The sequence below is a fragment of the Thyridium curvatum genome, assembly GCF_004353045.1.
Source record: "Thyridium curvatum strain D216 chromosome Unknown NODE_34_length_383523_cov_77.689754, whole genome shotgun sequence".
NCBI classification, from domain to species: Eukaryota; Fungi; Ascomycota; class Sordariomycetes; order Thyridiales; family Thyridiaceae; genus Thyridium; species Thyridium curvatum.
In genome coordinates, this window is record NW_022156789.1 from 298,919 (window position 1) to 326,400 (window position 27,482).

At 57.5% G+C, this 27,482-nt stretch overlaps 7 protein-coding genes across 7 annotated transcripts; 5 read left to right on the forward strand and 2 right to left on the reverse strand.

Annotated features, from left to right (window-relative positions):
- Window positions 1–1,150: 1,150 nt before the first annotated feature.
- E0L32_006193 (uncharacterized protein) lies at window positions 1,151–4,363 on the reverse strand (the record flags this gene model as incomplete). Its single annotated transcript, XM_031140799.1, has 4 exons — window positions 1,151–3,059; window positions 3,124–3,206; window positions 3,260–3,353; window positions 3,408–4,363. The coding sequence occupies 4 exons, from the start codon at window positions 4,361–4,363 to the stop codon at window positions 1,151–1,153; spliced, it is 3,042 nt and encodes a 1,013-aa protein (XP_030995174.1).
- Window positions 4,364–5,204: 841 nt separating this feature from the next.
- On the forward strand, window positions 5,205–6,176 carry E0L32_006194 (uncharacterized protein; the record flags this gene model as incomplete). Its single annotated transcript, XM_031140800.1, has 1 exon — window positions 5,205–6,176. One exon carries the CDS (start codon window positions 5,205–5,207, stop codon window positions 6,174–6,176), a length of 972 nt encoding a protein of 323 aa, XP_030995175.1.
- Window positions 6,177–7,380: 1,204 nt separating this feature from the next.
- On the forward strand, window positions 7,381–8,097 carry E0L32_006195 (uncharacterized protein; the record flags this gene model as incomplete). The annotated part of the gene is made up of 1 exon (XM_031140801.1): window positions 7,381–8,097. The coding sequence occupies one exon, from the start codon at window positions 7,381–7,383 to the stop codon at window positions 8,095–8,097; it is 717 nt and encodes a 238-aa protein (XP_030995176.1).
- A 189-nt stretch (window positions 8,098–8,286) lies between these two features.
- E0L32_006196 (uncharacterized protein) lies at window positions 8,287–9,563 on the reverse strand (the record flags this gene model as incomplete). The annotated part of the gene is made up of 7 exons (XM_031140803.1): window positions 8,287–8,486; window positions 8,561–8,626; window positions 8,681–8,725; window positions 8,796–8,854; window positions 8,910–8,953; window positions 9,019–9,049; window positions 9,157–9,563. The coding sequence occupies 7 exons, from the start codon at window positions 9,561–9,563 to the stop codon at window positions 8,287–8,289; spliced, it is 852 nt and encodes a 283-aa protein (XP_030995177.1).
- Window positions 9,564–10,369: 806 nt separating this feature from the next.
- E0L32_006197 (uncharacterized protein) lies at window positions 10,370–13,409 on the forward strand (the record flags this gene model as incomplete). Its single annotated transcript, XM_031140804.1, has 2 exons — window positions 10,370–10,454; window positions 10,525–13,409. 2 exons carry the CDS (start codon window positions 10,370–10,372, stop codon window positions 13,407–13,409), a joined length of 2,970 nt encoding a protein of 989 aa, XP_030995178.1.
- A 3,169-nt stretch (window positions 13,410–16,578) lies between these two features.
- Window positions 16,579–19,167, forward strand: E0L32_006198 (uncharacterized protein; the record flags this gene model as incomplete). The annotated part of the gene is made up of 1 exon (XM_031140805.1): window positions 16,579–19,167. One exon carries the CDS (start codon window positions 16,579–16,581, stop codon window positions 19,165–19,167), a length of 2,589 nt encoding a protein of 862 aa, XP_030995179.1.
- Window positions 19,168–20,455: 1,288 nt separating this feature from the next.
- Window positions 20,456–27,274, forward strand: E0L32_006199 (uncharacterized protein; the record flags this gene model as incomplete). The annotated part of the gene is made up of 1 exon (XM_031140806.1): window positions 20,456–27,274. The coding sequence occupies one exon, from the start codon at window positions 20,456–20,458 to the stop codon at window positions 27,272–27,274; it is 6,819 nt and encodes a 2,272-aa protein (XP_030995180.1).
- Between the last annotated feature and the right edge of the window lie 208 nt (window positions 27,275–27,482).

Below are 27,482 nucleotides of genomic sequence, written 5' to 3' on the forward strand. Positions count from 1 at the left end.
GGAATGCGATCGTTTCGAGAGTCTCTCAGAGGGCGTGAGAGACGGTGCAAGACGGGGAATAATGGGGCAGCCGAGGGCGTGGCTGGAGGGCGAAAGTCGAGTTCAAGTTCGAGAGGTTGTAGAATTTGGGAGGTCGAGTCCAAAATGGAAAGAACAGGAGGGGGGCAGGCTGTCGGGAGCAGACAGGCACGCGCGCAGGTAGCCTGCAGGGGTAAGAACGAAGCTGAAGCTGGAGTTGCTTCCGAAATAAAGAAAAAAAAAGAAAGAAGTGAAAAGGGAGAAGCTTCGAGCTTGTCAACAAAGACCGGCCGTCATCCAAAAAGCTGGATGCTCCGCCAATTGCACGCGAGAAGAGTGCGCGCAAATGTGGGATGAGGCTCGTTTGATGGGGGGAAGCTGGCTGGGAATGGCGGCGCTTGGAGATTTTGGAGAGGTGATGTAGGAGTAGGAGTGGTGAGCTTGTTCTAGACTGAACGAAATACTTGGGGGGCCCCGGCCGGGAGAGACAATTAGCTCGTGCCTGCTTTGTCTGCTTTAGGTACGAGAGTAGCACTCCCAATGGAAGGTTTGGTCGCTACGTTAGTGGGGAGCAATAACGAGACGGTACTTGTAGTGAGGTTCGGAGGAGAACTGCAGGGCCCAGCTGTTGGCAAAAAGAGGAAAGAAAGCTATGACTTCTTTTTTTTTCTCTTGGGTCGCGCACCATGACTGGCTGTTCCTCATGTCGGGGGGCGCTTGTCCCTGAAATCTTGCCCGCTTCGTTTGCCAAGCTGCAGCTCAATTGTGGCGCCTGGCAGGGGTCCCTCTGCTGTTTTTAGGGTTTAGCGCGCCGCACTTCCCGCCATGGTCACATCGAGGGTCAATCATCTTCGTTTGTTTAAAGGCGCCAAGGTCGGGCAAACTAACGAGATGAAACAGCTCTGTGCTTCTTTTCTGAAGTCCATGTGCCATTCCGATGGAAGAGAAAGAGAGGGTCTCACTCCATCGGATTTCAGGCGTTCATAACTGGCTCAGGTTGCTAAATGATGGGTGGAAAGGCATCTTTGATCAAGTAGCTACTGTAGGTGGATTCTATGCTGACGAGCTTGGAATGTCTCGATGCTTTAAAGTACCTAACCCAGGGCCATGCCGTGTCTCTTCCATGGAACCCTTATGCCAGTCCAACCCAATGCCTCCTGATAATATCCCTAAGATATGCCTTGTACCGACCCTCGGTCTCGCGGGTCTCCTCCGCAGCCTGCATGGCCTCCCGCTCCGTCAGCGGCTCCAGCATCCTCCAGTCGTAGACCTCCACAAACTCCCGCTTGCCCCTCTGCCACTCCAGTCCGACATCCTCCACCTGCTGGAAGAACTCCAGGGTCGCCTCCTTGTCTCGGGCCTGCACGAGCGCGAGCTTGACTTGAGAGTTCTGCGGCCCGTCCAGTGGCTTCCACTCCTCCGGGTCGTCGCCGACACACTTGATCCCGTGCCTGGACAGGAGCTCCTCGAGCTTGTCACGGTCCGGCACGTCGGGCGCTATGACAGCCGAGAAGTTGGAAAAGGGGCAGAAGGCGCCCGAGACGTTGCATGGGTAGCGCGGTGCATTGTTGGATGGGTCCGGAGGTTTGTCTGAGGGCAGCTGGACTTTGCTGTCGCAGAACAGGTCGGTGACCAGATTGTCGGTCTCCGGCACATCGTTGTTTTTTCCTTCTTCCATGTTGAGTTGGGGTTGGCTGTGGAAGACGGCGCCTGACCGGTGCTGGTGCTCTCCAGACAAAGTGTTAACGCGTCCAGAGGAAGCCGATATGTCCCCAAGTGGCCGACGACGCGCACGCGGAGAGCTATCAAGGGTTTGGGAAGAAGGAAGAGATGACGAGAGAGGTGTGGTTGTGACTTTTGCCATTTTGGCAGGTCGTTGTGTCGCCTTCTCTGGTGACTCAGGAGGCCCATGTTTGCGGCTCGGTTTGCTTCCAGGTGACTGTGATGCCAAGTTTTCTTGTGCTTCCCCTACAACAGCGGATGACCGTGGAGGTGTCATTGCTCCCTGCTCGGGCAACACAACCGCTCGTTGCGCTGTCTGTGGTTTGCACGTTGGAGGAGGAGGGAATGATTTGTTTGGTGACTTTGAGAGACGGGCCGATGCAGATGACGTTGAGCTTGACGTGATGATTGTTGACTGGCTTGATCGATCTCTGCGTGCCCCTTTTGGGTCTGCCTTTTTCAAGAGAGCGATACACTTTTCCAGCTCTTGACTATCAGCCACAGGCACATTCCCCTTATCAGCTTCTGCTAGCTCCTGCATTTCACCAAAGGTCATCACGTCGAGAATCGATCGATCAAGATGGAACTTGGTGACTGCGGGAAACCTCAGGCTCCAGAACCCTGTGTTGCCTTGCTTGTGAAAGGAAAAGCATCGGACATCGCAGACCGGTGGATTGGTGAAGACGTGCGTCGGCCATTTTCCATTCGCAGTACCAGGTTCGATGCGCAGCACAATTGTTCCCTCCTCTACCGGGACAGCTTCTGGGTTGGTACACCGAGCAAACGTCTCCATCAGCGGTGCGCTGAGCTCCACCACGTTGAGAACCACAAAGCGAGGTTGAACAGCCCAGCGTTGAACCTCCTCCTTGTTCTCGAGGCAGCCCAAGTAGAAATGTGTCCACTTGACGTTCGGGATTCGAAATGATTTGGCTGCAGCTGGCTCATAGCGGCCACCAACGATGGCGAGGTCTCCCACGTCGCCGAACCCCTGGAAATACTCCTTCTTGAGCTTGATGTTGCTGCAACCAAACCGGTGTTTGGTCGAACTGAAGTCAAAGTATGGGTCGTCAGGTTTGAGGACCAATCCTTCTTCGTTTGAGACAATGCATTGACCAAACGCCATGCGCAGCGTGGAGGCAGCATCACGGTCGCTAAAGTCAATGACTTGACGCTGGACGACATCGGCCACCCCTTTCTTGCATTCAATGAGCTCGGTCAAACGCCTAAAACGCTCCGAGTGCCTCAGAGGGAGGAAGGTATCGTCGTCCACCATGAGAATGTCGAAATAGATTATCATTAAGTGCTCCCAATGGTGCGGTCTGCTCTCCGTTAGCCAACCGCCCAACCCCGCTCGAAAGCCAGCCACCATCCACAGGTACTTACTGAGAGTCTTGTTCTGTACTGAGGAATGAGCCGGATCTATGCACATGTTTACGGATTTTGTCGAAGTCGAGGATCTTGCCCTCCTGATATCCCTGTCAATGCTGAAAACGGGGGTAGCAGAGGAGGGAGGCTTTACCTTTTCGCTATAGACAACCAACTCTCCCTCGAGAATTGCCCCTTTCTTAATGCGGCATGACGGCTGGCCCAGCTTCAAAGATGCACGAATGGCCCTGCCACGCTATTAGCTTACTAATTTGCATTGTCTGGGCTGTATCTCGGCTTACTCGTGCAGGTTGAATCGATCCTGAGTGCTGTCTTTTCCACTCTTTGAAAAGATCTGGATGCAGTCCTTGCCCTTGCTCAGATCGATGTGTATCTGGCAGTACTCGCCATCAATCTTCTTTTCGCAACTCATCAGGCCCCTGCCCATATCAAGACAGTGCTTGATACTGCGGCCTTTGAGCCATGGCTGTCTCCCGACCTTGATCCCCAAAGTCGGTTTGAGAAGCCTTACAAGATCGGACTTGGATGGAGAACCTTGTACGACGCGCCGGTTCTGAAGATGCTCGTGCAGGAGACGGGCTGCAGCGGCGAAGTCATCTTGGATCTTGAGCAGAGAAGGCAGTAGCGGGTGGTAGAATCGATAGACCACATAAGGGTCAAGTGCCACAGGCCGGTAATCTTTGAGGATGAGCCGAGTAAACCATTTGGCATCACGAGCCGAAAGCCGCTTGAAAATGCCGGCCAAGGCGGACTCAGGGTCGCCTAAGCCGGAGGGCACAGGGGAGGATCGGATAGCCGGAGAGCTGAATCGGCATTTTCTGGCAATGGCGTGGAGGATTATGTCAATCTCCTCAACAGTCACCCTAGAGCTGTTGGGAAAGATAGGATTGGGGGTGTCAGTGAGGATGCGCTCGACACAATCGCCCAAGTCAACACCCGAGCCCGGTGTTTTCCACCGGGAGAGCTCTGCAATCCGCGATCGACCCAAGCCAATGACACGGGCGATCTTCTTTTCCAGCCTCGGGGCTTGAATGCCGTAGACCCTGTCCGTGCGCTTGTCAGGTAATAGGGTGGAAAGGAGAGCACTTGGGTCAGTGTCTCCGCGATTCAACTGTCCCCTGTGCTGCTCAAACCATGCCTTGACGATATTGGCATCTATTTTTTGCCCAGTGCGCAGTTGCTGGTTGTCGCTTAGTTGTTGCAGAAGGTCACAGACAAAGGTGAAAGCGAAGGGCATGTTGCATCATGAGAGTTGGAGCTGTGGAGGAGAAATAGATCAAAAATGCAGAGGTAAAGACTGTCTAGAAGAGAAGAGGTAGAAATTGACAAAGGAACTTTCTATGTGGTAGGCAACAGCTCGGCTGTCGAGGTGAAGGATGATGAATATGCAGTCGAAGGCGGCATTCATTCACGAGACGCCTGAGGCTTTTGGCTGAAGAACCAGCCAACAAGCATGTTGGGCCACAGCACGCACACTCCCTTAACCTGTAGCGCGGGCGCCGGGGATTTCAAGTGAAGTAATTAGGCGGGTGTGAGCCCTGGATGATGATGTGCCAGGTCACGCGCGTCAGGGATCGATCAATCAATCGATCAATTAGACGCTTCGTAGACTCGCGGTATTGACGCGCTCTCAGATGAACAGGCACGTGAGCGGCAGTGCTGCGTTTCCCTTCCGCACCTAACCAGACTCAATCCAGGACTGTTCCGCGACTCGCTTCCCTCTCCGAGGCCGGCTATTAGTCAGGAGGGTGTGCTGGTCGGTAAGGGAAAACTTGGATTTGTCAAAAGCGCCGTGCGTGGTCGGATAAGATGAAAAAGATTGCATCTGATACGGTGCAGCCCTGTGCCCCCACCAAAACCCACTACGCCCAGCGCAGCTAAGGCCCCTCTATCCCTCTATCGTCCGCTATCACTCCCCGCTTCCGGAGATGTACAAATCGGCCCTGAGTCCCCTACTAATTCGATTAAATCTCGAGTTCGAGTCGCTCACAACCACCTCACCTCTGTCTGGCCCGCGCATGCCAAATCCCCTCAGCAGATCAATCTGAGCATTCGTACCCTCTCGCGCAACCGTCAAGATGCCTTCCGCATTCCCAGTCATGATCGACACCACGCCCGACCTGGACTTTGCTGCGCCGGTCAAGGCGGCGGGTGGCGAACGCACCCTGCTGCTGGCCACGCCCTCAGTCGCCGCCCACGAGGAGATGGTTAGAGACCTCTTCACCAAGTTCGACCGTTCCTCGACCGACCTCCATATGGTGGACCGTCTGTTGTCTGGCATGATCGACCTCCCCGCCAACACTTACGACCGCGTCGTCCTTCTCGCCGACCCCGCCGACAAGGGCCAAACCAACTGGCTGAGCCGCGACGTCTACGGCGCCCTCGTGCCCGCCATGAAGGTCGGCGCTATCCTCCAAGCACAGGATGGCGCCCTGGGCACTTCGGATGCCCGCGAAGCCATTCTCGCCGGTCTTGTTGAGAAAGATGGTGGATTCCAGAAGGCAGAGGATGAGGAGGTTGTCGTCTCCTTCAGACCCAACAAGAAGAAGGCCGCCATTGGCCAGCCCGTCCAAATCAGCTTTGACAATCCTGCCAACTACGAGAACGAGGATGATGATGAGCTCATCGACGAGGACGATCTTCTGACTGAGGAGGATTATAGCCGCCCCATTCAGCAGCGTATGTCTCCTCCCCTTCCTTCACAATTCCTACCGCTTACTAATTCCGCAATTCCGTCATTAGCCCCTGAGTGCCAGCCCAAGCCGGGCAAGAAGCGCCGCGCCTGCAAGGACTGCACCTGTGGTCTGGCCGAGCGCCTCGAGGCCCAGGACAAGGCTCGCCGCGAGAAGGCGGACCAGGAGCTCAACACCCTGCGCCTCAAGACTGACGACCTCAACGAGCTGGACTTCACCATCAAGGGCAAGACCGGATCCTGCAACTCGTGCAGCCTGGGCGATGCCTACCGATGCGCCGACTGCCCTTACATCGGCCTACCGGCTTTCAAGCCCGGCGAGGAGGTCATGGTGCTGCAGAACACAGCCCAGTTTTGAAACCGTTCGCCAAGGTTTCAAACATTTTGGACTTGTTACAGCGCAGCGAACGACGACAACGATTCTATGCAGCAATTGTCATGGAACATCTGATGAATTCCGAGCTTGCCTCCTGCGACAGAGGGAGAGATCGAGATCGGGCACCTGTAGTGCCACTTATACCCAAGAGCGAGAGAGGTTATGGACTCTCTCGATCACATCTTACTTGGGCGTCTGTCTTTAATGAGCACGCCGCCAGTGGAATTTTTGGCACCAAAGATGTCGACGGCGGATTGAAGATTTTGCACTTTTTCACAATACTCGATAACGTGCAACATGGTGTCTTCATGCCGTCTACAAATGCTGATGGATATGGGGCTTGGACTTTTGAGGAGGGTTGGGATAGATGTTGCCCAACTTGAATGACTGAGCATCTTACAGGGTTGGTTGAGGATAGAGAAATTAAACTGAATTGAGCCAGGACCTCAGGGTTCTCTACAACACTGTTTACTCTGCCACTTTTTCTCCCGTCATTGATGCAACATAGCGTACAGCCTCATGATCACACTCAAAACTTGCATCTGTAGAGACAATACAGGCGGTATCATGAGAGGGTCTAGGAGAAGGCATGCTGCTGCTAGTGCAGCACGAGTACATGTTGAATTGCGCGATAATCCTTTTAATAGCAACAAGATCAGATAGGCCGACGATGCACCATCCATATCTTCATCGGTTGATGGATGGATGCCTGCAGATATACCAAAGGGAGGGCTCGCCGCTCTACGGCGCAGCAGTCATGGCGAATCAGCATGATGCGATGTTCCGGGGGAGCCAACCTTGTAATTCTCTCCATTGATGGACTGACACCAATTGAAATACTCTTCGAAGCACATCGTCTGTTTGGGGTCTCACAGAGGAGCAATAGGGGCCAGATGAGCTGGAGAAGTCTCAAGGTACAGCCCTTGAATGGTTCTCTTTTGGGTGAACAATATGGCTATTTTTCTACTAGAAACGGCTAGCAGCTCATCCAAGCTGTCGGACTCCAGCTCCTTCTCCCCACCATCCATCCATCCATGGGCGTAAAAAGTTCGATCTCGACACGGACAGCATTGACTTCCCGTCAGCAACAAGCAGCAGAATAAATAACTAAACCACCCTTCGAAGGACTAATTCGCGATCCTCTCCCCTTTGCCACCTCCAATTCATACATGGTTTTCCAGGCAAGATGCCAACAAGCGCCCTACAAACCCGCCTAACCCACCTGTGGCGCGCGCTCTCTCCCCACAGCCAACTCCTCAGAACCGCCCTGCGCCAGCACCAGCGCCAACCACCATGCCGGAAGCCCTACAGCAACAGCAGCAACGGCGGCGGCAAGCCCCAACCCTCCTCCTCCTCCAGCTCCTCCGCAAGTAGCTCGACGACGACACACACCCGCGCCGAGCGCATCCTGTCGCGCCTCCCGCCCTCGATGCAAAAGTACACGCGGGCGCTGCGCAACGCGCCCCTGTCGCACGTCGTCTCCTTCCTCATCCTGCACGAGATGACGGCCGTCGTGCCGCTCCTCGGCCTCTTCGGCCTCTTCCACTACACAGACAAGGTCCCCGTCGACTACGTGACGGAGCACTACGGCGGGTACGTGCGGGAGGGCGCCCGCCGGTTCGAAAAGTACTTCCGGCGCAAGGGCTGGTTCGGCTTCGGTGCTGACGGTGGGGACGGTGCTGGTGCTACGATTGCTGCTTCTGCGGCGGAAGAAGCGTCAGAAGACGCGGTGCGGGACCGGTGGATGAGCGGCGATACCAAGTACAAGGTCGTGGTCGAGATTGCGCTGGCATATGCCATCACCAAGGCTCTGCTGCCGGTGCGGATAGTCGCCAGTGTATGGGCGACACCGTGGTTCGCCGGCGTTTTGGGAGGCCTTCAACGGCTCGTCCGCCGGCGGTAAACAAGCATATAGTCTTTGAAATCATAGCGTGCATATAGAATAGATTTGCGGCAGATGGTCCGAAAAGATTCCCGTTCGTGTTTTTTTTTCTCTACCTAGTATCTAGCAAGCCGCTGCTCCAGCTCGAAGTGAGCCGAGCAGATGGCTTGCCGCACACCGTTTTATAGAACTTCGGTATGGTTGCCGAACTTAGGCCTTCTCGTAGATCCAGTCGAACTGGGAAGCCTTGTAGCTGACCAGGTCGCCCTCCTTGAACCAGAGAGCAATCTCCTTCTTGGCGTTCTCGACGCTGTCGGAGCCGTGGCAGACGTTGCGGCCGACGTCGATGGCGAAGTCGCCACGGATGGTGCCAGGGGCGGAGGCGAGGGGGTTGGTGGCACCGAGGAGGGCTAGTTGAGGAGGGAGAACATTCTTAGTTGAAGAAGTTCAATCAATCAAATGTGTCACAGGAAGGGAAACTTACTGCGGCCAGTCTTGACGGCATCACGGCCCTCCCAGACCATGGCGCAGATGGGGCCGCTGAGCATGTCTGGTTGACCAATTAGCTGAGATATTAGGCCCGGGTGTCAACGAGAAGACATACACTGGATCAGGCCGGGGAAGAAGGGCTTCTCCTTGAGGTCAGCGTCTGGAAGAGCGGTCAGTGTCAGTCTCGGGCCGGCTTCCTGCGGAGCTGGCGAGGTCTTGGTGGGACGTACAGTGAGCCTCGAGGTGCTCCTTGGAGGGGCTCATCAGCTTGATGGCAACAAGCTTGTAGCTGCGGGCTGTAGTTAGTATCTGTGGGCAGCGGGTTAAGGACACAATCTACATACCCACGGTTCTCGAAGCGGCTGACGATGGGGCCGATGAGGCCACGCTGGAAACACGGTCAACATCGATGCTTGGGACGAGATTGTCCATACAAGACGGGCTCGAGCTTACCTGGACACCGTCAGGCTTGATGGCAATGAAGCTATCGGCGATGTCAGCAAGTCACTACATCGTTGCCGTCGACAATAAAGCTGCGGGAAGCGCAAAGCTCCCCGTGGCGGTGTCGGGTCGGCGGGGAGGTCGACTTACGTCTGCTCGGTAGACATCTTTGCGGTTGGTTCTGGAAGAAGTTCCTTTTGTGTTGATGAAGTCGAGGAGATGGAAGAAGAAGATTGGAAAGATTTGACAAAAGGAGTATCCTTGGGCAAATCGATCTCTTGGCTGATGTCGGGTGTTTGGAAGAAAAGTATGAGACCGACGATGAGGGCGCAGAGACAAATAAAAATTGGCGGGGTCAATTTTCGCGCTGGTGCCGGTCTACTCTGGTGGGGGGTTTCTCTAGCGCCGTGAGTTGTCTTGCTGCTGCTGTTCCTGCTGCTGGCCGCCGACGAGTCTGGTCCTGATCCCTGTCCGCCGCCGCCGTCGCCGCTCTTTGCCGCGAGCACCTTCTCAGGAACCCTGAAGGCAGGGTTGATTGGCTCGTCAGGGTCCGTCATGGTACCGTTAACTACGGGCAGTTGGGGATGGTGCAGCTAAGAAAGGCAGATGTTGTGTTCCGAATCGGCCTGCAGGTACTCATGCAGTCTGAATCGACAATTACCAAGTAAGATAAAGTTAAAGAGGTAGGTAGGTATTTGTAAGTACTTATTTAAGATGAGTAGAAGGGAGCAGGTGCGCTAATGAAACCCATCGAGGTTCACGATGCCTATCTGAGTTGGCATAGGCGCAACATGAATTGAGTCTTAGCGGTGAGTAGACTCGAGCTCCGTCCTAGAGAGTTTTTACCCGCAACAATACAGTAGTAGTCGTGCTCGATTGGTATCCTAGAGGTCCAATTCGCCGTGTCGAACGTTGGCATCACGAGCTTGCTCGAGTCTCAGCCATTGCCATACTCCCAAAACAACGCCTGAAAAAAGCTCCCCCAGCAGCCTAAACACAAACGGGTTTTAGCGGGTAATTCCAGGTTGCCAGGTGGTTTGAAACGTGGCTGATATGGTCGTTATCGCGCGTCAGAGGTGGTCCTTAGGCCAAACCCAATTGGGCCAGCTCCATACTACCTACACTACAAGTAAAGGGACAGCTTGACCTCTCCACCATACAGGTGGCACTTGTCCTATTGAATCCCACTGCATTTTGTTGTCGAGAGACCGTCGCAACAATCGGCATTGCCAGTCTTGCCCTTTGTTGGAGAGTATCTGATGATTGCCATCTAATTACCTTCTTCCTCCCCTTCATCCCCTTTCATCCACACGTTCTAGCTGGCTGGTCTTGCTTGTGTTCTTGGAAGGGAGCAGCTTCGAAGATGGTGTTCGCAGGGAAGCTGTCCTCGACATGGACAGCTTACTTTGCAGCTCTGTCAACCCTTTCAGGCCTGATTGCGCCAGCAGGTGCGTCAATCTGGACCAGTCTGTTGTACCCAAGATGTCTGAATGCTGACCTAAGTTTGTGTGTGTGCAGTTGCGGTCAAGGAGCACGACTTCAAGAAGTGCGACCAGGCGGGATTCTGCAAGCGCAACAGAGCATTCGCCGATAATGTCGTCGCCGCCGGCTCTTCATGGGAGACACCCTACAAGATCCTACCCGAGACTACCTCGTTCAAGGATGGACAGTTTCAAGCGACCGTCCTGAAGACCATCAACGCCCAGGGCGAGACTGTCAAGCTCCCTCTGACGATCTCTTTCCTCGAATCCGGCACTGCTCGAGTCACGATGGACGAGGAGAAACGACAGAAGAAGGAGATTGAACTTCGAAACGATAGCAAGGCGCGCAAGGAGCGATACAACGAAGCCGAGAACCTGGTCATTGTTGGCGGCTTGACCCTCGACAAGGACGCCCAACTCGCCAACGAGGATAAGACCGAGGCCACTGTCAAGTACGGACCGTCGTCCAACTTCGAGGCACACATCAAGTACGCCCCATTTGCTATTGACTTCAAGCGCGATGGCGTCTCCCAGATCAAGTTCAACGATCGAGGCTTCCTCAACATGGAGCACTGGCGACCCAAGATTGACAAACCCGAGCCGGAGAAGAAGGAGGGCGAAGAGAACCAGGAAGAGAAGAAGGAAGAACCGACCGGTGAGGACGAGAGCACCTGGTGGGACGAGACTTTTGGTGGCAACACCGATACAAAGCCTCGTGGCCCCGAGAGTGTTGCCCTCGATATCACCTTTGTTGGCTTTGATCACATCTATGGTATCCCTTCGCACGCAGGCCCTCTTGCGCTCAAGCAGACTCGTGGTGGAGACGGCAACTATGTCGAGCCTTACCGTCTGTACAATGCCGATGTCTTTGAGTACATCCTGGACAGCCCCATGACCCTGTACGGTGCCATCCCTCTGATGCAGGCTCACCGAAAGGATTCGCACGTTGGCGTTTTCTGGCTCAACGCAGCCGAGACCTGGGTCGATGTTACCAAAGCCAAGGACGCCACGAACCCTCTGACCCTAGGCATCGGAGCCAAGACCAACACCCAGACTCACTGGATCTCCGAGTCTGGGCTTCTGGATGCGTTCGTCTTCCTCGGACCTACCGCCCAGGATATCACCCACAAGTTTGCCGAGCTCACGGGCACCACTGCCATGCCTCAGGAGGCCTCCATCGCCTACCACCAGTGCCGCTGGAATTACATCTCGGACGATGATGTCAAGGACGTCGACCGCAAGATGGATAGGTACAAGATTCCCTACGATGTCATTTGGCTGGATCTCGAGTACACCGACGACCGGAAGTACTTCACATGGGCTGGAGACATGTTCAAGGACCCCAAGTCCATGGGCGAGAAGCTCGACGAGCATGGCCGAAAGCTTGTGGTTCTCATTGACCCTCACATCAAGAACGTCGACAACTACCATGTGTCCAGCGAGCTCAAGTCTAAGGAATTGGCGGTCAAGGACAAGACCGGCGGCATCTTTGAGGGCTGGTGCTGGCCGGGCTCCTCGCACTGGATCGACGCATTCAACCCCAAGGCAATTGACTGGTGGAAGACTCTTTTCAAGTACACCGCATTCAAGGGCACCGCCGAGAACACGTTCATCTGGAACGATATGAACGAGCCCTCTGTCTTCAACGGCCCCGAGACTACTATGCCCAAGGATAACCTGCATCACGGCGGGTGGGAGCACCGTGACGTCCACAACGTCAACGGCATGACTTTCCACAATGCTACGTACCAGGCTCTTCTGAGCCGAAAGTCTGGCGAGCTCCGACGACCCTTTGTGCTTACTCGCTCCTTCTTCGCAGGCTCTCAGCGATACGGTGCGATGTGGACTGGCGACAACCAGGCCGCCTGGGACCATCTGGGCGCTTCTATCCCCATGATCCTAAGCCAGGGAATCTCCGGCTTCCCCTTCTCCGGTGCGGACGTAGGAGGATTCTTCGGCAACCCGGACAAGGAGCTTCTGACTCGGTGGTACCAAGCTGGCGCTTTCTACCCCTTCTTCCGTGCTCACGCTCATATCGACTCTCGCCGCCGTGAGCCCTACCTCGTTGGCGAGCCGTACCTGCCTATTGTGACGGCGGCGATCCGTCTTCGGTACAGCCTCCTTCCCGCCTGGTACACCGCCTTCCACCAGGCGTACGTGGACAACACGCCGATCGTGAAGCCCATGTTCTACACGCACCCGTCGGAGGAAGCCGGCTTCGGCATCGACGACCAGCTCTTCCTCGGCGACACGGGCCTGCTCTTCAAGCCCGTCGTCGAGCAGGGCAAGGAGTCGGTCGACATCTTCATCCCCGACGACGAGGTCTACTACAACTATTTCACCTACGACGTCGCGCCCACCCACAAGGGCAAGAAGACGACGCTCGCGGCGCCGCTCGACACGATCCCGCTCCTCATGCGGGGCGGGCACATCTTCCCGCGCCGCGACCGGCCCCGCCGGTCGAGTGCCCTGCAGCGCTTCGACGACTACACGCTCGTCGTCGCCGTGCCGCGGCAGAGGGGCGGCGGCAGGGCCGAGGGCACGCTGTACGTCGACGACGGCGACTCGTTCGACTTTGAGAAGGGGCAGTACATCCACCGGAGGTTCGTGCTCCTCACAGGCGACGACAGCGCCGCCGGGCAGCGCCTGGTCTCGACCGAGGCCGAGGCCCGTCCTGATGCGGGCAAGGTCAAGGAGGGCAAGTGGCTGAAGCAGATGCGCGACGTGCACGTCGACAAGGTCATTGTCGTCGGCGCGCCGGCGTCGTGGGCTGGCAGGAAGGAGGTCACGGTCGAGTCGGAGGGCAAGACGTGGACTCTGGGCATGGAGTACGTGCCGGCTGAGGGCGGGCGGGCGGCGTATGCTACGGTCCGTGGCGTGGGCGCGAGGATCGGGGCGGACTGGACTATTGCCTTTGCATAAGGGGGGGTGTTGTTCGCGACTGGACTTTGTGCTATGCATGGGGTGGGTGTCTGGTTTGTGTTGTGCATAGAGAGATCACGATGTAGAAGTGTCCAAAATTGACGTGATGAACTTCATGATGGGGTTTTCTACTTTGTGTGCTGGTTTGATAGCTACTCATGACTCCCGGTGTTATTGTCTCTACATAGGCACGGCTTGGGACTTTGTTAGGGAAGGTAAATTGCAACGCCAATTTATGACCCCTCCAAGACAGTTGACATCCTTGAAGGTTGCGTAGGTGAAATGACCTGTTTCGGCTCTCCAGCATTCTTACGTAGTGGTGGAGCAAAATGAGGAGACTGTTGTCGATGCGATAGCGAGGTGGCGCGAGGTCTAGATCCCAGGATCGATGAGTTCTTTGTTTCTTCCCCAGATCAGCTGAGAGACTCTCTCCACAAGAGCTTTACAAGTACATGTGGAGTGGACTGAGGTTTGATATTGCAACCTTGCTACCATGAAATACATGCTCAATATCGACGACGCTCAATGTTTGGTGTCGCGGTCCTGACACTCTAGCTCCAACTGTTGTACGACAAAAGGAGGACAAGAAACAAACAGACGATCACAGTTTCTTAGGACTTTTCACATGGGATCGTCCTAAAAGTAGCCACAAATAGGCTTGCACGGCAGAGGGGATCGGGTCTGAGGGTGACACCGACAGGTCGGGATCGGGATCGGGCGTGGGGGGTCCGTACATACGCTGCCTTCAGGTTGTACCTGATCCTGGTTTCATCTGTCCACACTTGCAGATTTCGTTGAGTGGTGGCGGGAGTTGGTTGTCAGATGGTGTGAAGGTGTCAAAAGTCAAAAGGCCCAAACGAAGGGTGGTTAGTGTGTACCACATCCTACCACGAACGGTCCAAGTACCTCGATGCCAGGAGTCAAGAAGGAAAAAAAGACGGAATACGCCTAGAATGTTTTGTTTTGGGCATGCCGTCATGGTTGAGGCCAAAAGAAACGTCCAAAGTCTCGCCGACGCTGACACCATTTGGGTTAGGAAGGGCGCGAAGGGTGAAAGATAAGGTGTTGGGTGCCCCTGCAGCATGTGAAGGCCAAGAACAAGGGATGGTCGCCTCATCCCGGTTCCCAGATTATTGTTTTTTTTTTCTTCTTCTTTTGAGATAGCTAGGGCCCTGCCAAGGCGGCCATGAATCGGCATGGCGGCTGGAGATTAGGGATATCATCCTAGGTAGTTCGGAGAATCGGTGTCATTCGAGGCCAGCAGTGTTTTCTTTAGACTCGCCCTTTGAGCAGCAGTGCTTAATTTGAACATTCGCCTCATCATTACTCGAGGCATCCTTCTCGATGTCCGAGAACTGCATTAGGTCCCCGAGTGGAAAGCACATCGCCATGTCAGAGACTGCCCGAGATACAGTTGGCAGGGTACGGCCGGTCCCAAATTCACAGAAAACGCGTCTCAATAAAACATGACGTCAGGTCTGCCATGCAGGGGAGCAAGCCACCGACCCACGCAAACTCCGCTTGATGCGGAACGGGGAGGAAGCCGTTTTTTTCATGTCTAAGCCCTGAGAGCCCAACGACAGAGATGCGAAGCAATCAACTGTCCCGTAGGTAGTTCGGAATGAATCCAAGGCAGCAGTCAAATGAAAGGCTCTTCGGCTTGCTCGGAGGATCTACCAAGAAAGTAGATGTACTGTGCCAGAGCCGGAATACTGAATTCGTTCTAGCCAAGTGTAGGCTCAGGGCGCCGTCGTAACCGTTCCTCACTCTCAAGCGCTGGATTGGGAAAACGTGGGTACGGTCCCGGCGGTGCTAGCGATGCCGCCGTTCCCTGCCATGCCAGCCTCTGCGATGATCCGTTCCAGAGATGGTATGAGCCCTGGCCGTTTCCTCTGCACCCGTCGTTCTTGGGATGGAGTGTAGCTGCAGGACGAGACAGCCACTCACTCTCATCCAATGGACAGCGCATTGATAGTGTATCATTTGCTGTTTTGGGACCCTAGTGGTCTTTTCTGGTGGTGTACTGTTGAGCTGTTTGTTGTTCGTAGGCGCCACATGATCCCCCGGCCCTGACTGCTGGGAGCATCGATTTATGCTGACCCAAACGGTCTCCTACATGGTTGCAGGTCGGTCCCAAAAGGGTAGACTCATCCATCAAAGTGCTGACACGGAGTGAACCCTCCCCAGAGACGAACTGGTAAGAAACAACGGCCGAGCTTAGACTGCGGGTCTGGTCTTGCTCCATAAAAAATGACGTCCTGGCAGAGGCAATCTCGAGGAATCAGAGATTTCTGGTCTCGCCTGGGAACGCGATGGAGCCGCTGGAGCCTCGCTGCCACGCCTTGCAGAGCCTGTTACCCACAACTATCTCCACTGAAGAGGGTCCCGTAAGCCCGATTCATATTCACACATCTCGCTCGCATATGACACATCTCCCTACCTATTGTACTCCGCAAGTCTCCAATCTCTATCCTTCCCATAGTTTTGCCGTGTCTTGGTTGGTCTTGGGAGGAGATGCTGCAAAGCATGCGAATCCATCCATCCATCCCAAAGCCCACCCCTCCATCCCCAAGGATCCTCGTCTTGCCAGAGCCAGCTGTGGAAGATCCCTTGATATCTGCAGGAAAAGGTGGGTAACTCGCCTTCAGCGCGAGCTTGTGGATGAACCGGGTAGCTGCTTCGATGCAAGATCATCGATTTCTTTTTTAACACCGCATTCCCAATCGTTACACTGTGCTCTCAAGTGAGGCAGGCCCGTCTATTCTCTCCTACACTTACGACCTGGGCAGCTGGTTGCTACCTTGGACTGTACCTGTTCTTTCAGAACTCTTTACACGTCCATCTCGATTTTCTTCGTCTTCACCTTTTTGCGTGCTATCCAACAGGATAACAAGATTATTCCGACGAGATACTGTGCGGCAGCATCACTCCCCAGACTCCTCCGTTTGTGTCGGACGTGTCGATGGCGTCGCTCGGCCGGTGAACATACACTCTTGCGTTACTGGCATCAGACTTCATTCGTTCAGTCTCACAGTAGCACCTGTCTTACATTCATCCCCCATCCCGGACGAGGCCAACGCATGTCCAACAGCTCTACCGGACATATCCCCTTCTGACACCCCCAACCGACCACTGCATTGACTCCGTCACGACCGACACACCGCCCAACATGGCGTCTCCGGCAGACAGCCACGATGAGAAGAAGCCGGACCATCGCTACTTGGCCCCGGATGACCATACCGCCCAACCTCCTCCCCTGAGCCCCGCCGAGTCTAGGGAAACGGCGAGTCGACTTGTGGACGACCTGGAACTCCTGCGGGCCGAGCGAGCGGTATCCAACGAGGAGAAACTGTCAGGCCACCGGCCATCACGGTCCAGGACGCGACATCACGAGGAACCTGAGGATGCATTCAACCCGACAGCCGTGGCCAACGAGGAGACTCACACGCACAAGCCGCCGACCGCCCTGATGAAGCTATGGAAGAAGCTGAGGTCCTTCCCGCGATTCGTCCGGTACTTCATGTACATGACCCCCGTCGCCGTGCTCTTGTTGATCCCCATATTACTTGACCTGTATGCCATCAAGTACACTGCCGCCGTTGGAGGTGCTGGAGGAGTATCGCTGAAGTGGTTTGGAATCTGGCTCGAGGTTGTGTGGCTGTCTCTCTGGGCGAGTCGCCTGCTGTGTTCTATCGTGCCATATCTGATGGCCTGGTGTGCCAAGCTCGTCGGTTCCTCCACGCCCAAGAAGTGGAGGGACATCGGCTGGCAGCTCGAGTTCCATGCCGCGTTGTTTCTGTGGATGCTCGCCCTGATCATCTCCTTCCTGCCCCTGGTCAACAGCCACCGCGTCCCCGGCGGCCACTGGGATGGCGACACGCCTCCCTACCTCCACTGGGTCGATGTCGTCAACAAGGTCATCATCGCCCTGTTCGTCCTGGCGTGTCTGAACTTCTTCGAGAAGATCCTGATCCAGTGGATCGCCATGTCGTTCCACCTCCGGACCTACGCCTACCGAATCGAGAACAACAAGCAGGAGATCCGGTATCTGATCACTCTGTACGAGTACTGCAGCACCCGCACGCACAACGAGCTCCCCTGGGATCCGACCGCCCCGGATTCAAGCGGGACGAGGACGCCGCTCAAGATCATCCAGAACAACGCCCGGCAGGCCTGGGGCAAGGTCGGTAACGTTGCCAACCGGATGGCCGGCGATTTCACTGGTCGTAAAGTTCTAAACGACGACCACCCACAGAAGGTCGTTGTGGAACTTCTAAAAAGCACTGCGACGGCCAACACACTAGGCAGGATGTTGTACCGTACTTTTGTCCCGCCCGGCCGAGACACCGTGCGCCCGGCCGACTTGGAGCCGGCCTTTACCAACCCCGATGATGCCGAGGCCTGCTTCGGGGTCTTTGACAAGGACATGAACGGCGACATCTCGATGGAGGAGTTTGAGCTGGTGTGCAACGAGATCCACCTCGAGAAGAAGGCCATCAACGCGTCGCTCAAGGACCTCGACTCGGTGATCCGCAAGCTGGACAAGGTCTTCCTCTTCATCATCGTCGTCATCGCCGCCATCGTCTTCGTCTCCATCATCTCGGGCTCGGCGGCCGCGGCGCTCGGCTCGGCGGGCACGACGATCCTGGGCTTCGCGTGGATGCTGCAGGCCACGGCGCAGGAGTTCCTGCAGTCCATCATCTTCGTCTTCGTCAAGCACCCGTTCGACGTGGGCGACCGCGTCACCGTCTACGGCAACACGGGCGACATGATGCGCGGCGACGACTACTACGTGCAGGAGATCTCGCTGCTGTACACCGAGTTCAAGAAGATGCAGGGCCACGTCGTGCAGGCGCCCAACTCGCTGCTCAACAACCTGTTCATCCTGAACCAGCGGCGCAGCAACGGCCTCGCCGACGTGGTCGAGCTCAAGATGCGCTTCGGCACGCCCAACGAGGTCATCGAGGAGCTGAAAGCGCGCATGGTCGACTTCGTGACGGACAACAAGCGCGACTACGCGCCGCGCGTCATCACCGAGGTGCGCACCATCGAGGAGGTCTGGGCCATCACCGTCAATTTCGTCTTCTTCCACAAGACGAGCTTCCAGAACGAGCTGCTGCGCCTGCAGCGCCACAACAAGCTCGCCACGGAGCTCATGATCCAGATGAAGGAGCTCGGCATCGAAGGCCCGCGCAAGATGCAGCCCGGCGGCAACAGGGACTACCCCTTCTACTGGACCAACCTGCCCCCGCCGCCCTCGTACTCGGAGCTCAAGCCGGGCCACGCCGACGCCGCGGACCCGGTTCCCGTCCTCGAGCAGCAGTCGGCCGAGGCGGCGCGGCAGCGGCGCCGCCGCGCCGAGAGCCAGCCGCCGCGGGTTGTGGTTGATGACGCGCCCGACTTCCAGGACGTGTTCGACACGCGCAAGCCCGACGCGCTGCGGCGGCTGCAGAGCCTGCGGGCCGCCGGCGCCGCGCGGGCGGCGGCGGGGGAGAGCAGTCAGGACCGGCTGCCCGGCGTGGCGGAGAGGGCGGAGGAAGAAGGCAGGGCGAGCGCGAGCGGGGTCAGCATCCCGATGCAGAGCGTGCATCCGCACCGGTCGGGCGGCGGCGGCGGAGGCGGCGGAATGTTCCCGCGGCGGTCGGGGACGCTGAACCGCGGCCGGTCCGGGACGCTGGGGAGCGTTTCGGAGGGCCCGGCGCCGCAGCTGCCTCCGCTGCAGCAGATGGAGAGGAATAGCGCCGAGAGGATGGTGTGAGTGAGTGAGAGAGCCTCACTTCGACTGGCGATGATTTGTGGATTTCGACTTCTTCGACGATATGATGACCATTTTATTACTACCTTGACTACCCATTCACTCCTTCACGGAAACTCTGCATTGGTTGGAGGCATTGCATTATTAGATCTTCTTTCATTTAGAGGATAGATATCTAAATTGGATAAGCAACGAAGGTTGATGAAGGTCTATGAATCAGTCTGTGACCTGCAAGCTGTTCCTGCTGCTGCTGCCAAGATGCACGAGCGGAGGATCACCTCGGAAAGTGGGTTGTGCTGAAAGGTCAGCCCAGGCAGATTGCTGGGGATATAACCAGGGTCAGTTACACTCTCAGCAGCATCGTCCCACTTCCTGATGTTGCATCCATCATCGGGTTGACGGAAACGGACGCAGCATCACGAGAGTCGGGGAGGAAACACTATAAGTCATTCTTCGTTTCCACTAACATCTCAACGGCACCCGAAACTCAATTCCTGTTTAGGTTCCTAGGCTGCCCCTTCGCACTATTGAATCCACTAAATAGGCAATCCTACTCGCAGCTCCAGCTTTCGTGGCTTGGGGATACCATGCCTAAATGGACGCCATCCCCATTGGCGTGGACCTTCTGGGCAGAAACATGCGTCCACTTGGGGGGCCATGCTTCGTCTCAGCCGCACACTAGGTCGGGGAAGATAATTGGAGAAAAGGCGCTTCCAAGAAGCGGGCGTTCGCGCGCGTCGCTGGCTCGTCCGTAGGTCATTTCCGTATTCTTTTGCTTCTTTCTGTTGTTCTCCAAGTCGCATTTTGCTGGTTTCGCGATAGCATCGTCTCCTTTTTGTTGTTGTCGAGAGCTTGACGCAGCCCACAGAACCCTGTGGATGTATGCCGTGAGCTCGCGCTGGCCCTCAGCTGTTAGTTATGGGCTGTCTTGGTTGAGCTCGAGGAGCTCCCCGTGTGCTCCGACCACGCCAGAAGCGCAAGCTGGAGCTGCCCTCGCCAGCTGGCCTTGATTGTTCGTTTTGCGTGAACTTGGCGACCCTTTCTTCCTCGACGAGCGTCGTTACTTTGGACTTTTTTCCACATCTCATTCCCCTCCGTGCGACGACCGGTGTCAGACACGGGCGAACTTCCCCCGAAACCGACGTATCAGCCTACCAGCTGCCAGGCCGGCCGCATCTCGTCGATTTTGTTCGCGGTCCCCCCCCTTGAACCAAGACTACAACAACTCTAACACCTACCCGTGCGAACGGGCCGTGGCGGTGCTCAAGCTGGCCCTCGGGGTCCTCGCAAGATGCCCATGTCGTCCCTGCCCGACGGCTGGGAGTCCGACTACGACGGCTCCCGGTGGTTCTTCCGCTACAAGCCGACCGGCCTCGTGCAGTACCACTTCCCCCAGGCCGGCGATGAGTACTCCGAGTACTACGGCAGCTTCGGCGACGCCGCGCCGGACTTGGCGCCCGAGGAGCTGCTCGAGAGCGAGCGCCAGCTCAAGAGGAGGTCTACAACGGGCGAGCGCAGGAGCGGCCGCAAGCAAGGCCCGTCGAGGGAGCCTGTAGTGGAGGAGGAGGAGGAGGAGCCCGACGACGGCGGCGGCGGCGGCGGCGGCGGCCTGTTCTCCTTTGAGAGCTTTGCCTACCTCGGCCCGGGGAGCTATAATGACGTGTCCCCCCTGGGCGACGAGGACGACGGGCGGCCGAGCGATGTTCCCGCGCGAGGAGGCGCCGGGTCGGCGATGCTGACGCCCGCGGGCGAGACGCCGGGTGCGCAGTCGCTTTCGCCTATGACCAGCGCGGGCGCGACGCCGAACGTGGTCAGCAGCGAGCCGGTGTTGGCCGTTGACACGGGGTACGTGACGGCGACTGGAGGCTACCTACAGCAGCAGCAGCAGCAGCAGCAGCAGCCGATGTCGCCTGGCGTGCCGATGCTGGACAGCACCGAGCGGCCCTTTGAGCTGCCGGACGCGTCCAACATGGGGGCGAGCAACTCGCACGCCCTGGCCAGGACCGACCAGGCGTACTCGCCGGTAGGCTTCATGGCGGAGCTGCCCAGCGAGCTGACGGCGCAGTGTCTGGAAGAGTCGAACCCGCCGCCCATCGAGCTGCCCGGCAATGAGATTGTCTTTGGCGGTGTCCAGATGGGCGGTAGCATGATCCAGTCCGGTCCGGTCGAGCTTCCGCACGAGCCTATTGAGGTGTCGAGAATCGCGAATATGCCTGGCGTTGCGGCGCAGCAGGCGACGGCCGAGGGTGCGAAGATGATACAGTCGACCGAGGCGGTGCAGGGAGCGATAGCGCAGGGCCAAGGGCAACACGAGTCGTCCATCAGGCGGAAGCCGACCGTTACAGGAGCGCCTCTGTATCGGCCCTTTAGAGCGACGCAAATCATTGCTGAGGAGGAGGTGCCTGGTCGCCCGTCCTCGGTGCTTGGGAGTATGAGTGTCGCCGGGTCAGAGAACAACGAGCTGGGCAAGTTCAACAAGAGGCATTCTATGGCTGGCGCGATGCCGCCTCCTAACATCGACCGAGCCAGCGCCCCCCTGGCGTTGCAGCCGCCTAATAGGCCACCCAAGGAGCCACTAGGAGACCATGCAGCGGAAGCTCTGAGGCCAGGCCCCAAAGAGCCGGACCCGAGATTGCCGGGGACGGGAACGAGAGACAGGAGTATCTCAACTCCAGCGGTGCCAGCACATGCCATCCAGGGAGCTCAAGATGGGCTTCGGCATGTGCCCTCCGTTCTACGGCCACCGCAGGGGCCCAATGTTGCATCCCAGGATGCCCTGGCACCCACTACAAAGGTGCTAGCACATGTCCCTTCAATTCTCAAGCCGGGCCGTGGACAGGCTCCTGCGGTGCCCATACAAGCTGGCCAGGCAGCGCAGGATCAGCGGTTCAGGATGCCGCCCAAGGCATATATGGCCTTTGCCACAGGCCAGCACGGACCCGAGTTGTCTGCTCTGGGGATGTCCCGAGAGTCTGCTCAACCCGAGCCATCACAATCGAGGCCGAACTTGTTGAGACACACTACACTCCCTGAGCAGATGACCTCGCAGACAAAACCACTCGAGGGCATTGTAGAGCCGAGTGCTGTACCTGCGCCTCTCTCGCTGGGAAAGAAGCGGCCGGGAGCGCCGTCATCAGTGCCCATGTCTGCGAACTTTGCTAGTGCCTCCCTTCCGCCGGCCGAGGCTGCGAGACGAGAGGCGCGTGCGGAGGCTGAGAAGAAGGAGCAACAGCGAAGTGACAGCTCAGAGGCTGCCCCGATGGTTGTGAGTATCGAGGCGGGGGCCGAGGCTGCCTCAGCGCGTTCCCCACCAGCTCAGGCACAAGAGGCGTTTCCGCCCCTTGAGACTCGGCCTCCAAGGATGCAGCATTCCGACTCTATTGTTTCTGATGTATCGGCACCGACCCCTGGCTCGATGTCGTCTGGCCGCTTGAACTCGATACAGACACCCTCGCCTCTACAGACGCCGGATGCAAGCCACCGACCCTCGGTTGTTAGCCTTAATTCCTACCAATCCGACGTTGCCGCTGCTCGAGCAAACGTGGCCCCTGTTGGAGCCTATTCCCAGACCAGGACACACCATTCCGACTCCATCGTCTCCGACGTCTCAGCACCTACCCCTGGATCCGCAACCTCAAGCCGCCTCAACTCGCTTGCGGACCCCTCTCCTCTCCAGACGCCAGACGTGAGCGAGCAGCCTCCAGCTATTGAGACGGGCTCTGCACAAAATGCGCTGCCAAAGACGACCAGCCCGCCGACTTCCTTCGGCATCATCGCCTCGGAGATTGTCCCTCCGCCGGCCCAGGCGACCCTTGCGCCTCCAGAGCCGGCACATCCACAGACTTCGACTAGCCAGGGTGGCGGGTCGGTCTCCTCGCTAGGCAGGTCGTTGTCTGTTGTGTCAGCCATGAGCTCGAACGGGCCGTCGCGCAGCCAGGAGAGCGAGCAGGTGTCGCCTGTGCCGTCGACGGTGACGCCCCTCCAGGGACCCTCGAGCCCGCAGAGGGTCCCGTCATCGGAGAGCGCCGAACAGGAGCAAGAGCAGGCACCGCGCAAGGCGGAGCCGTTGGGGATCGTAGTTGAGCACAGCGTTGTTGTAGAAGCAGAAACTGTCACGGCGCCGGCTATGACTGGCGGGAATGTGGCTATTGAGGCTTCTTCCGAGGTCGTGGGTGTGTCCACCGAGCCGTTGGATGGGCAGGCTCAGGCTGAGAGACCCCAAGATAGTGCGGCCACTGCTTCTGGTCCTACGCAAACACAACCAGCCACCCCGAATTCGCCATCACAGACCCCTCCTCCTCTTGAGCAGAGAGCAAGTTTGAGTCAACCTCCCAGCTTCAGTGTCCAGGGTCAGGACTCCTTTACGCCGAGTCAACATCCTACATACAGTTATTCGCAGGCTCCTGAGCAGACAGCTACTCCAGCTCCGGGTCAGGCAGCCTCGCCGCCGCCTCAAGGTCAAACGATGCGTACTCAAACTCAACTGTCTACCGACGGGGCATCACAAGGCTTTCAGCCACCGGGTACGCCCACGCCAAATCAGGTCCACCCACCACCACCTCAACAGCAGCCGACACCTGTGCAGCAAGGTCAGCCATTCGTATACGGCCCGCCTCAGGACCCTCATCATCCGGACCAGATCCAGTCACCGCCGCCGCAACAACAGCCTACAGCTTTACAAAGCCAGCAGTCTGCGTATGGCGCGCCTCAGCGGGATCAGTCAGGTACTCCGGTGCCGTTGCGTATGCACACGGTGCCATCGCAGAGTCCGCCTGCTGTACCTCCTACCATGCCACCACATCCTCCACCCGGAGCTGGACCGGCAGTGCCACCACCCTCGCACCATGGAGGCCAAGCCGGATACCCTGTCCCAATGCATCCTCAAGGACAAGGGCAAGTAGCCTTTCCCACTCAGCAGCCACATATGAGACCTCTGTCACCAAGCGTCCCTGTTCAAGGTTCGGCATCTGTGATCAATCCATCGACAGCTCAGGTCGGCCCTTCGCTTGCGCCACCTGCCGGCTCACCACGGCCGGTACAGCCTGGCTATCCCGGCTCACCTCCAAACGCCCCGATGAATCCTCAGACCCCGGCTGGTGCACTCCAGCGACCTCCCCAGAGCCAGTTCGTCCCTCAACCTCAGGGGCAGGCACCAAATCAAAGTATGCCGCCGCAGATTCCTCAGGGGCGCATGGCAGCAACGCCACAGGCTCAACAACCGTTTCCGGCACCACAAGGCGCACCCAGGCCCGCTACCATGCCACCACAGCAGCCCAGTATCCTCACACAGATAGCCGGGCGGCCAGCAGCACAAGCTGTGATGCCTGGAACACCGCAAGCTTCTGGACCCCTTGCTCCACCGCAGACACTGGGTCAGCCGATGGGACAGCCTGGGAATGCACCACAGATGGGAGGCCGACCGGCACAGGCGTCTAATTTGGCAGCGGTCCAGAACCCTGTGGTAGCACCAGGCGGGATGGTGATGCCGCCTTCTTTTCAGAACAGCCCGAACTTGGTTAGTAGGCCTGGCGGCGTTGTATCTCCTCCACCACAGCAGGGCCAGCTGCAGGTAGGGCTGCAGGGGCCAGGTTCGATGCCGCCCCCTGTCCAGCCTCTACAGCAGCAATTACAGCCACAAATCTATGGACAGCAGCATCCGCAACAACAACAGATGCGTCCTACTCAGGGAACGCCGACAATAGGACCTCTCCCGATACAAAGCCCTGCAGTTCCTCCCCAGGCCACGCGTCCGCCGGTCATGGGAGGCCAGCAGCCGCTTCAGCAACAGTATTTCCCGAATCAGGGGCCCTGTGCTCAGGGTTCGTCTCCTCCCGTTCTGCCCATGCAACCTCCAAAGCCAATCACCCAACAAATGCCCATTCGTCCGGGGCCAGTGCAGCAGCACGCGCAGCAAGCCCCGCAGGGTCCGATGTATGGACATGCAGGGCCGCAGCCTGGACATCCTGGGCCCGTGCAACAGCCGCAACTTTCAACACAACAAGCGGGACCGCAAATTGGCCGGCAGGGTTTCCCGCAGCCGCAGATGGGCCCTCCACCTAACCCTCACCAGACTATCCAAGGGCAGCAGCAGCCGCAGACACCAGGCGGGCAACAAGTGGCGGCACAGCGCATGCCAGTGCAGGGTCAACAGCAACCTCAAATACCAGGTCGGACTCATCCAAGCGGGGCTCTAGGGCAAACTCAACCAGCTCCGCAACAGGCTCCTGGCTATGTCCAAGGGCAGCAGCCTGTCTACCAGCCCCAGTTTGGTCAGCCCATACCTCAACCCCAACCTGGTCAGCCGGTACAAGCACCTCAGCAATGTCAGTACCCTCCCAATCATGGACAGCCCGGTTCGCCCAATGCTGCGGCATACCAACAACGGTACGCTGGCCCCGGCCAGACTGGAAAGCCTCCGATGACGCCACTGCAGACGAGTGCACAAGTTCAGCAAGTTCAGGGGGCGGCCCAGAGCAATTCTCCTGCTTCTGTTCATACCCAGCATGAAAGGCCACCCTCCATTATATCCGTCATGAGTACCGCCTCTTCACATGGTCAAGCCTCGACGGCCCAATCTGCGAGCCCCCAGAGAGTTCAGTCCATGCCTCAACAGGGCCAGATGCCTCCCGGGATCCCGCCTCAGGGTGCGCCACCACAGCAATACCAGCCGCAGATGTATCCGCAGATGCCTGGAGCGCAACAGCAGGCGCAGATGCAGCCCGGAGCAGCCCCGTCTCAACCAGGCCAGTACAACCAGGCAGCCCAGCCCAACCCGGGGCTTCCAACCGTTTATTCACTCCAGAACTATCCTCAGAAGCCACCATCCCAGCAGGCGGGAAGTACCACAAGCCTAGGCCTTACAGGCACGGGGCCCACCACACCTCAACTCCACGCCGGCTCAATACCGTCAGCTCAACCTGCCAAGAAGGCTTGGTACAAGGGCTGGAAGCGCTCTGGTCTCAAGTGGACCGCTACGGTCGGCGCTGGTGCCGTAGCGGCTGATCTCGTCGGCGCTGAAGCATCTGATGGCATGACGTTGGCGGAGGGCATGTACGACGCTCGCAAGGAGCAGAATAACATGAAGCAGTCCGAACAGGAGAACCCCTCCAAGCTCCTCGGTCAGCCCCAGCCACCTTCGCAGCCTTTCGGCTCGCAGGCTGGACAACAGCAGCAGCAGCAGCAGTCTCAGCAGGGAGTAATAGCGCAATCTGCACAGCAGTACCCCCCTCAGCAACAGCCTGGCCAGCAACCATCGAGTCAACAGTCGTTTGGCCAGCAGCCCAGTCAGCAGTATCCTCCCCAGTCGCCGGGCCAATACCCGCCTCAACAGCAGTTTGGAGTGCACCTTGCTCATCAATATAACCAGCAGCAGCAAGTCCCTAAGCCAGTGGTTCAATCGGCTCCGCCCCAGATGCAAGGACTTCCAGGTCTATCTGTGCCTTCACAGTATCCTCCTGGTCACGGGCCGCCTCAGATACACAATACGATGCCAGCCCCTGCTCAACCTGATGCGCCCCAGTGGCAGATACCACAGCAGCAATACCAGAATCAGCAACCGAGCCCGATGGTGCGAGGTCAGCCGGGCCAGTACACCAACTCACATGTCCTGCAACAGCCTCCAGCACAAGCGCCGCCTGGCATGCCGAGCCAACATGACAATGACCTCAGGCCGTCAGGGAACTACGGGACCCCAACGGTTAATTCTCAGCTACTATCTCAGCAGCAGAGTTATCAGCCAGTGAACTACGGCAGTGCACCTGCGGTGCCCATGCAGCAGCAGCAGCCGAACAATCCTGCGTCAAGTACTCAACATGCTGTCCCTGTCTTGAGCAAATATCCGCCGCAGGACCAGAGCCAATCGGTAGCGCCTCAAGGACTACCTCCGACGGTCCAGGGAGGGCCACAACCAGGATACCAACAGCCGCGTCCTGCAGGGCCTAGCAGCACAGCCCCGAGCGCAACGGGCATCAGCCAGCTTCCCTCACAGAACCAACCGAGTGTGCCAGCACCAAGTACTGGTACGGCAAGCGGGAACCAAGCGGCTGGCGGGAAGGGCAGTTGGGGAACGGGCAACTACTCTGGAGATGGTTGGGGTGACAATGGATGGTGATCGGTAATGGCTTCCCATTATATTCTGCGCTCTAGATTGTATGTGTTCTCGTAATATGACACCACAAAGTACAAGTAGACAAATTGTGTTCTATCATTAATACTCCAAGGTGCACTTTACGGGAAGCGGGAGAGCGAGAACCATCATGAACATAAAAAGGATGACTCACAAGGATTTGAACAGAAGGCTGCCAGCTCCTACACATTGC